The sequence below is a fragment of the Chinchilla lanigera genome, unplaced genomic scaffold (assembly GCF_000276665.1).
Source record: "Chinchilla lanigera isolate Chin_1 unplaced genomic scaffold, ChiLan1.0 scaffold00090, whole genome shotgun sequence".
Classification (NCBI taxonomy): Eukaryota; Metazoa; Chordata; class Mammalia; order Rodentia; family Chinchillidae; genus Chinchilla; species Chinchilla lanigera.
Genome location: NW_004955491.1, coordinates 5,055,494 through 5,066,280, shown reverse-complemented (window position 1 = coordinate 5,066,280; position 10,787 = coordinate 5,055,494). Strand labels below are relative to the sequence as shown.

At 38.7% G+C, this 10,787-nt stretch overlaps 1 protein-coding gene across 1 annotated transcript in view; it reads right to left on the bottom strand.

The window, feature by feature from the left end:
* The window catches only part of LOC102029190, a 98,448-nt gene extending 88,665 nt beyond the window's left edge, over window positions 1-9,783 (bottom strand). The window contains exons 1-2 of the mRNA XM_013504565.1: window positions 9,610-9,783; window positions 4,859-5,771 (exon numbers count right to left, since the gene is read on the bottom strand). Of these exons, the coding sequence (XP_013360019.1) occupies window positions 4,859-5,737 (879 nt within the window). The 5' untranslated portion in view covers window positions 5,738-5,771; window positions 9,610-9,783. The remainder of the gene's footprint in view (window positions 1-4,858; window positions 5,772-9,609) is intronic.
* Between the last annotated feature and the right edge of the window lie 1,004 nt (window positions 9,784-10,787).

Here is a 10,787-nt window from a genome sequence, read left to right as displayed (position 1 = left end):
GAAGGAGAAGGAGAAGGAGAAGGAGAAGGAGAAGGAGAAGGAGAAGGAGAAGGAGAAGGAGAAGGAGAAGGAGAAGGAGAAGGAGAAGGAGAAGGAGAAGAAGAAGGAGAAGAAGAAGAAGGAGAAGAAACAAAATGCAACAATATGTTGTATACAAGAAATACATTTAACTCAATAGGAAATTCATAGACAGAAAGTCAAAGGATGGGAAACAATACTCCATGCAACAGGAACCCAGAAAAAAGCAGGGGCAGCTATTCTGTTCACAGACAATGTCAACTTCAAACAAAAACTGATCAAAAGAGATAAAGAAGGTCACTACATACTTAGGAGAAAACTGCAAGAGGAAGAGATAACAATCATAAATATTGATGCACCAAATACAGGAGCACCCAACTATATAAGATAAGTGTTAACAGATGTGAAAAATCAAATAGGCAGTAACACAGGCTTAACACCACATTGTCACAAAGAGATAGGTCAACTAGACAAAAAATCAGCAAAGAAACAACAGAACTAAACCAAACTTTTGAACAAATGGTCTTAGTAGATCTTTATAGAGTGTTCCACAGAACAACATCAGAATACAAATTCTTCTCAGCTTCACATAGCATGTTCTCAAAACAGACCATATACTAGCCCATAGAACATGCTTAAGTAAATGGAAAGGGATGGAAATTACCCCATGCATATTATTGGACCAGAGTGTGATGAAATTGGAAATTATTGACGATAGAAATTGCAAAATCCCCATAAACAAATGAAAATTAAATAACATCTTCCTGAACAACAAATGGGTCACTGATGAAATTAAAGATGAAATTAATATTGAGCTCTGAAGTGAGCTCAGGACAGCCTAAACTGCAAAGGGAGATCCTGTCTCCCTTTTACAATATTTACAATATTTACAATATCTCCAATATTTACAATCAAATAAAAATGCACATACAATTTAGCAGATTCTGTGGGATGCAATGAAAGCAATCCTCAGAGGAAAATTTATAGTGGTGAATTCCCACATCAGGAAAACAGAATGAGCATAAATAAACAACCTTATGCACCTCAAGCATCTAGAAAAAGAAGAGTATGTCAAGCCTAAAGCTCAAAGAAGGCAGGAAATTATAAAGCTCAGAGCAGAAATTAATGCAATGGAGACTAAGAAAACAATACAAAGAACTAATGAATCAAAGAGTTGGTTCATTAAAAGAATAATAAACCCCTGGCCAACCTTACAAAAAAAAAAAGGATAGGAAAAATGAAAATTCATGCAAAAAGGAATGAAAAAAATGAAATAAGTACAGATCCCATAGAAATTCAGAAGATCATCAATACCCACTTTAAAAATCTTTACTCTCATAGGATGGAAAATGCAGAGGAATGGACAGATTTCTAGATACATATGAATTACCAAAGCTGAATCAAGAACATATAAAAATTCTGATTAACTCAATATCAGCCAACAAAATTGAAAATGTAATAAAAAAAAAAAACTTACTAACAAAGAAAAGCCCAGGTCCTGATGGATTCACAGCTGAATTCTACAAGAAATTTAGTGAAGATTTAATTGCAAATCTTTTCAAACTCTTCAATTAAATTGAAAAGGAAGGAATTCTCCCTGATTCATTCTTGGAGGCAAGAATTACCCTGATAACAAAACCAGAGAAAGACCCAACCAAAAAGGAGAACTACAGGCAAACCTCCCTAATAAATATAGATGCAAATATTCTCAAAAAAATACTGGCAAACAGAATGCAGCAAATCATTAAGAAGATTATAGACCATGACCAAGTAGAATTCACTCCAGGAATGCAAGGATGGCTCAATATATGCAAACTAATTAATGTAATACACCATATCAATACAGAGAAAGACAAAAAACATATGATCATCTCAATAGATGCAGAAAAGCTTTTGATAAATTCCAACACTGATTCAAGATAAAACCCTACAGAGAATAGGAATAGATGATCTTTACCTCACTCTGATAAGAAACATCTATGCCAAACCAATGGCCAACATCATACTAAATGGACAAAAGCTGAAAGCTTTCACTTTAAAATCAGGAACAAGACAAGGATGTCTGCTGTCACCACTCTTATTCAATATAGTTCTGGAAATATTAGCCAAAGCAATTAGACAAAAGACAGAGAAATGAAAGGAATAAAGATAGGAAAGGAAGAAGTAAAAGTATCATTATTTGCAGATGACGTGATATTCTACATAGAAGGCTTGTAGATTTACTCTCCAAATTCAGTAGCATAACTGGATACAAAGTCAACACTCAGAAAAATAAATACAATTCCTGTACACAAACAACAAACACACTCAGAGAGAAATTAGGGAAACCACAACTTTCACAATAGCATATAAAAAATGAAATACTTAGAATTAATCTAACAAAGGAAGAAAAAGATCAATACAGTGAAAATTACAGTACTCTGAAGAAAGAGATTGAAGATTTCAGACAATGGAAAGATATTCCTTGCTCATGGACAGGAAAAACCAACATTCTGAAAATGGCCATACTCCCAAAATTGTTGTACAGATTGAATACAATCCCAATGAAAATACCATTAGGATATCTCACAGATCTAGAGAAAACATTCCTAGAATTCATCTGGAACCAGAAGAAGTCTAGAATAACAAAAGCAATCCTGAGCAGCAAAGGAAGATAGAAAGCATCACAATCCCTTACTTGAAATTACACTAAAAAACTACTGTGATAAAATCAGCATGATACTGGCAAAAAATAATAGACCTGAGTATCAATGGAACAGATTAGAAGATGCAGACACAACTACAAACACACTCAGTCACTTTATCTCTGACAAAGTGGCCAAACATGTTTACTGGGAGAAAGAGAGCCTCTTTCATAAATCGCGCTGGAAAAACTGGCTTTTCACATGCTGAAGACTAAAACTAGACCCATGTCTATCACCATGCACTAAATGAAAGTCAAAATGGATCAGAGATCTAAATATTAAAACAGAAACACTAAATCTACTGGGAGAGAAAGTAGGTCAAAATCTTGAGGACATAGGGCTAGGCAGAGAGTCCATGAACAAAAAATAAACTGCATGAGAAATACTTCAAAGAACCAGCAACTGGGATCTCATCTTATTGAATAGTTTTTGTACATCAAAAGAAATCACCAACAGACTAAAAATAAAAACCAAAAATTGGGAAAAAAATTTAGCTGACTATCCCTCTAGAACATATAAAGAAGTAAATAAAATCAGGCCCCCAAATATCAAAGACCAAATCTAAAAATGGGCATCTGAGATGAATGCACACTTCTCAGATGAAGAAATACAAATGGCAAATATATATAAGAAAAAATGTTCAACATCATTGATCATTTGAGAAATGAAAATTAAAATAATACTGAGATTCCACCTCATCCCAGAAAGAATGGCTATCATCAAGAAATCAACCAATAACAAATGCTGGAGGAGCTGTGGGAAAAAAGGAACCCTTCTCCACTGCTGGAGGGAGTGTAGACTGTGGAAATCAGTGTGGAAACTCCTCACAAAACTAGGCTTAGAAGTCTCACTTAACCCAGCTATTCCCCTTCTGGATATTTTCCCAGAAGAAGTAAAAACATCATACCACAGTGATATATATGCACCCATGTTTATAGCAGCACAATTTGTCATAGCTAAATCTTGGAAACAACCCAAACGCCCATCAACTGAGGAATGGATAAAAAGGATGTGGTATTTTTATACAATGGAGTATTACTCAGCTATAAAAAAGATAAACTCGAGGTTTTCATAGGTAAATAGGGCTGGGGATTAGGCTCAGTGGCACAGCGCCTGCCTGGCAAGCTCAAGGTCATGAGTTCGATTCCCAGTACAGGAGAAAAACCAAAAACCAAACAAACAAACAATATAGGTAAAAACAAACAAACAATACAGGTAAATAGTTAGTAAACTAGAGACCATACTCATAAGTGAAATAAATCAGACTCACATGTGTAAACATCATATTGTCTTCCTAGTTAAGGATCTGCAAGAGTAAATAAAACCCAAAAGGTATAATAGATATTGTGAAAGGGAAAGAAATTGCTCAAAGGGAAGGAACAACTGAGATGAGGGAAAGAAGAAAAGAAAGAACGAAGGAAGGAAAAAATGTGTGTGTGTGTATGTGTGTGTACAAGGATAGCACGGATAATTGTACTGCTGATATCTAATGGTTTATTGAAAAGAACAATTAATGTTTAAATTTTTTTCTTGAGCAATTTACATGCTTATATCAGGTAATCTGAATAACTAATTTGAAGACAACCATAGGCAATATAACAACCGTTGTTGAATTCCTGCCATCTGTTTCACAAAGCTCTGTCATTTCTAATTTTTTTATTACTTTTTATTCTCTTTAATTGTCTGATCAATCATGCATTCTTCCATCTGATAATCTGAGCAGCTTTGTTGAAAATAACAATATGTAATATAAAAAAATGTTATTAATTCCTATCATTTGGTTTTGAAAAGCTGTACTGTTTTTGTGTTGTTTTGTTTTTGTCTTTATTGTTGTTATTTTGGTGTTTTATTCTATTTCAAATACAAAAATATTGTACTGTATTTTTGGAATTTGCTGAAAAAGTAAACTTTAAATTACTCTCACTGCACCAAAAGAAAAAAATCTATGTGAGACTATGAATGTATTAATTACATTTATTTAATCATTTCATTACAAATGCTCATTAAAAATGCACATTGAAACTGCACAATCTGCATTTGACAGCTAGACCTTAATGTAAGAGGAGGAGGGAAGATGTTGCTGTGGCTCTGCTTGGAAAATAGAATACAATGAATTAACAAAGCAGAGTAAATGAAAAAGAATGTCATGTATATTACTTCTTCCAAAACATCTGCCATATGTTTGAAAGAATTTTCAAAATCTTCCTTAAGCCGTATTCCAACACAGAACCCTCAGCTTCTTCCCTTACATTTTTTATTCTTTCCTCATGTTTCATATGCCTGTCTTTTATATCTCTCAGCTTTTCTTGCTCTGATTTATTGCTCTCTTGTATTATTTTGATGTTGTTATTTAATTGTTCAGTGTGAAATTCCACCAAAACTTTTGCCTGATACTTCAGCCTCTCGTCTATGTCCTTGTAGATGGTGTGAGAAAAGTAAGCCCCTCTGTTCTTCTGCACCATTCGCTCTACCAGCTCCATCAGCGCCTGCACTTGAACTTCCTTCTCAGCCGGGTCTGCCTTGTTGTTAATGGCGAAGCAGCGGTCCCCGCACTCCTTGATGATGCTTTTTAGCTTTGCATGTGCATCTCCCAGGAACTCACTCAGGCTGCTGCCATCCAGCTCATCTTTGCGAGTGAACAAGACTATCATGTGCTGCATGGCTGCCGTCCCAAAGACAGCCTTGATCAAAGCCACGGTTTTCTGCTCTTCCTCCGTGAAGCGGCCCAGCTGTATAACCATGAGGATGGCATGTGGTCCTGGGCAGGAGGCGATGACACAGCGGCTGATTTCTCTACACGTGCTTTCCAGCTTCTCCTTGGTGTCAAAGAGTCCTGGGGTGTCAACAACAACAAGGTCTTTCCCATTCCATTTTCGGGTTTGTTTTTCACAGATCTTGGTGACAGCGTGGGCAGAAATTTGAGAACAAAACACTGGTCTCCCAAGGATCGTGTTTCCTGTAGCACTCTTCCCGCTTCCAGTTTTCCCAACCAGAACTATCCTCAGCTCGTTGTCCTGAGGCTCAGCCATGTTCATGGAAGGACACTTTGGCACGTGCCTGCAAGCAGACCTGAAGGAAAGAAGGAGAAAAATGCTGACTCAGGGAATGGGGACTGTACCCATTCTCTTTTCTTCTTTTCCTTCTCCCACTTAAAATTCATATTTTTATATTTTCCATGTATATTTCAGTACAGAGACAAAGAAAACTGATCTAATTACTAGGGAAGAGATAATGGAGAAATTAAAGAGTTTCTGCACCTTGGAGCACCTGGACTAGATGCTTTCAAGGCAACCACTAATAAACTTTTAAAAATCTGATCATCTCAATGCTAAACTCTTCATGATCATACAAGAATGTCCCCACTCCCACCACCAGCCCACATGCCAATATGCCAGCCCATATCCAGAGCCAGAACCAAGGGTGAATGCATGCACATCCTGCCCCAGCCACCTGCACCAGTGCTCAAGCCAGGACTGAGGAGAAGCACTGCCATGCCCCTGTGCCCACTGCCACTGCCATTACCACCAATTATAGCCAGAGAAGCTCTAGGGAAACTATGCCCAGCATCCAGTTAGAACAAAAGCAGAGCAGTCTTCAGGGACAAGCCTTTGACTGTGAAAGTCTTCTCTTAAAAACAATAGAGGTCACTGATATGCTAGATCTGGAAGTATAATCATAGAGGCATAACAAGCATGAAAAAGGAAAGAAAGCCTAGTGTAGTGACACACACCCATAATCTTAGCACTCTGGAGGAGGAGGCAGGAGGATTGTGAGTTCAAAGCCAGCCTCGGCTACACAATGAGTTCAACCTAATCCCCATTGAAATACCAATGACACTCTTCACAGAACTGGAAAACTAATCCTAAATTTATATGGAAGCACAAAAGACCTCAGGTAGCCAAAGCCATCCTGAACAAAAATGCAAAAGAAAACAAAAACCCACAAAGCTGGAGGCATTGCAACATATGATTGCAAGATACACTACAGAGCCACAGCAACAAAAGCAGCATGGTCCTGGCATAAAAACAGACACACAGACCCATGGAACCGAACAGAGACCCAGGAATAAACCCACACAGCTACAGTCTGACTTCTTTTCAACGAAGATGGCCAAAACATACATTGAAGAAAAGATGCTCTCTTCAAGCAAATGGTGTTGGGAAACTGAATGTTCACACGTGGAAGAATGAAACCTGATCCCTACTTCTTAAGCAAAAATCAACTTAAAATGGACCAAAGTCCATTTTGAGTCCTACAACCCTAAAATAACTGGAAGAAAACATAGGGAAAGCACTTCAACACTTTGGTATTGGCAGCCATTTTGTGGCTAAGACCCCACATGCACACGTAAGGAAAGCAAAAATGGACACATGGGTTTGTGTCACACTGAGAAGCACCAGCATGACAAAGGGAACGATCAACAGAGCACAGAGACGACCTGCAGACTTGGAGCAAATTTGCAAGCTGCTCCTATCGCAAGTGATTAATATCCAGAGCATATGGGGAACTCAAAATCTTTGCAAAAGAAAAAACCTGTTAAATAATCCAACTTAACAATGGGCAAATGATCTAAATAGATATTCTCAAAGGAAGAAATATAAATGGCCAACAAGTACATGAAAAATTGTTCAACATCAGTAGTCACGAGATAAATGTAAATCAAGACCAGAGTGAAACCTCATCTCACTTCACTTCGAACAGCTATCATCAGTGAGACAAAAGGAACAAATACTGGTGGGGATGTGAACACATAAGAACTCTCAGATTAGTACAGCCGCTATGGAGGGCAGAATGGAAGTTCCCCAGAAAACTGAACACAGGCCTGCTTATGCTCCAGCTATCCCATTTGGGGTCTATCTCAATGAAATGAAGCCACTATTCCAAAGAGATATTTCACTCTCACTTATATTGCAGCCCTGTTCACAATAGCCGGAAATCAACCTGGTCCCCATGAGTGGGTGAATTCATAATGAAGAGTGGGGTATACATACAATGAGATGATAAGAAGTCATAACATGAAATCCTGTTGTTTTCAGAGCAGTAGATGGAATTGGAGGACTTTTTCTTAGCTGAAATGCCAGATCCAGAAAAACTAATATTGCATGTTATTTCTCAGATGTGGAGGTGTTTTTTAAAGCCAATTTGAAGGGAAACTAGTGGCTATCGGGTAGGGTGCACAGAGGACAAAGAGAAGTTGAAGAATGGGTCCCAAAACAAAGTCAGATAGAAGGAAAAAGTTCCCACGATCTGCAGCACAGTAGGGTGATTCTAGTTCACAGCAACCTAACATATGTGTTATGAAAAACTATAAAAGAGGAGCTTAAGGCTTTAAATATAAAGAAACGATAGGGAGGGATTAGGAATTTAGCTCACTAGTGGAGTGCTCGCTTGCTTCGCAAGTGCAAAGACTTGCATTCAGCCCTCAGTACCAAAAAAGAAGGTAATTAGGTTGGGGATTTAGCTCAGCGGCACAGCACCTGCCTGGCAAGTGCGACGTCATGAGTTCGACTCCCGGTACCAGAAAAAAAAAAAAAAAACCCACCAACAACAAAAAAGAAGGTAATTTTAAGAGGAAATGATAAGGAGATGGACATGCTAATTACCCCGATTTCATCAGTAAACATTGTTTACACATATTGAAGCATCGTCCTGAGCCCCATGAATACATACAATTATTACATGTTAAACAGAAAAAAGATAGAAATTCCAGCACTATTTTTATGAAACAAATATAATACCAAGAAGAAAACCACAGATGTTTCTCCTTTGTGAATATTGATACAAAAATCCTAAGTGAATGGTTAAATGCTCACAAATAACACACTGTGTTAGCGATTTATTGCAAAACTACTAGCACGGTCACATAAGAGAATATTCATTGCTAGAATATATCCCGCTAATAGATTCAGATGAAAATTACTAGACGCAGAAAAGATATTAAAACAAATTTCAGGGGCTGGGGATTTAGCTCAGTGGCAAAGCGCCTGTCTGGCAAGCGCAAGGTCGTGAGTTCAGTCCCTGGTACCGGAGAAAAACAAACAAAAAAAAAAAAAACAAAAACAAAAACAAATTTCTCAATAATTCTTCTTTGAAACATTTTATAAAATAAGAACAAGTAGAGACTGATTTAACAGGATTTCAAATAAATGCAAATTTCATTTTGTCTTCATCTTTTTTCTCTAGAAGTAAGAAATTGATCACAGCATTTATTTGGATGAAAAAAAAGTGACAATTATCCTGGACACCAAAAAAAAACCAAAGAGAGAAAGGTAGTCATAGTTAATCATTTCAGTTAATCATTACAGTCTCCATAATTAAAAGGAATCAGATGTTGATGAATGACTAGAAACATAGAACCATGTAACAAAAACAGAAGATTCAGGTATAGACCCTCATGCTCATTGAATATGCATTTATAAGGAATTTAATAACCTTACATTACATTTATATTCAATATAAAATATAATATATATATTATATTTAGCATTGCCTTCCAGCTCTAAACAAAGTCTGCCCTGAGGGCTGGGAACGGGAGCGAGAGAGAGCACTCACAGCATGCTCCAGGCCTAGGTGCCATCCCCAGGGAGGGAGAGTGAGGAACCTGCCTGGAAGGCACCAATTGCTTATTAAAGTTACCAGGCAATGCGCTGCATCTCCCACAACGTTCACTGATGGAAGGTCATTTGCTTAAACTTCCTCCTATTAATATGTGCTGCATGGACACCATGCTAAGAAATCTCCTTCAACCCCCAACCCCACCACTATCACCCTGCTGCGCCCTGCACATGTGCTGCTGGCACAGCACCTCAGCCCCTGCAGACTAGAATCCACCCCCCACAGAAATGCCCTGTGACACTCTGCCTCTTGCAGTTCCTTGGCTTGAGATCCTCTTCCCAGCAAAGCTCACCTTCTTTGGAAGGAGCTGATGTGTTCTCAGGATTTCTCCAAGGAGGCTGTTTCAGCTGGTGCCTCTGCTTTAACTGTGAGAGCAAAGTGTTTGCACCTCTGAAAACCCCAGTCAGGAAGCCCTACTGGGTGGAGTCAGCCAAGAAATTGTCTCTTAAGAAACTAAAATACTGCTCTACAGGTTAGAGAGTGCTTCAGCTTTGCCAAGTTAAAATTTTTTGTTTATGTGACTGCTGTAACACTAAATCATTCAAAGCTGTATTTTGTCTGGTGGGGTGGGGGGAGGCGGGGTACAAGGCTGGATTTCTGAAAGCCTTTTAAAATGACCCAAGCAGACTGGGAGCCTGTGGGTAACTTGGAATCAAAGAAAAACAGGTCTTTCCCTTGATATTTCCAGCTATCGAGCCTGTGGGGCTCCTTGGTGACTGTACAACAGGAATTTTCCATTAGTCTTCCAGGAAGGTCTTGAGTTACTCACTCAGAAATTAATAGCACTGAAGCTCTAGGCCAAAAGGGACTAAAACTTTGGGTAACAAGAATGGAACAAAAGAGGGCTGGGGATTTAGCTCAGCAGCAAAGCACCTGCCTGGCAAGCGCAAGGTCGTGAGTTCGGTTCCCGGTACCAGAGAAAAACAAACAAACAAACAAAGAATGGATCAAAAGAAAAGTGAGAATTCTGCTCACCGCCCAGCTTCTCTGTTGTCTCCACATTGTTCCTCCCAGTTTGAAAATATGCACAGCTACCCCAGCAAAGAGGCACCCAGAAGCTCAGAGCTATCTCTGGGGCTGGATGCAAGGCAAATGTAGAGTTTGACTTACTAAGACATCGCAGAAATAATAGAAGAAGTGAAAAGAATATTTCCTCACACTGTCCTGGCTCTTACACAAATGGACTTAATCTGTCTGGTTCCTGTTGCTTGCTATAACAAGTTACCAAAAAAGTAGAGGGTGAGACAACACAAATTTATTCTCTTACAACCCTAGAAGTCGGAAGTCCGAAATGTGTCCAAAGGGAATAAAATCAAGATGGTGGCAAAGCCATTCGCTCTGGGGGCTCCAAAGGAGAATCAGCCCCCACTGCTCCCACTTCTGGAGGCCGCCAGTGTTGCACGGCCACTGTCATCACAAGGCCTTCTTCCTCTCTCCTGTCAGGATTTCTGTGATTACATTTAGAGTCCT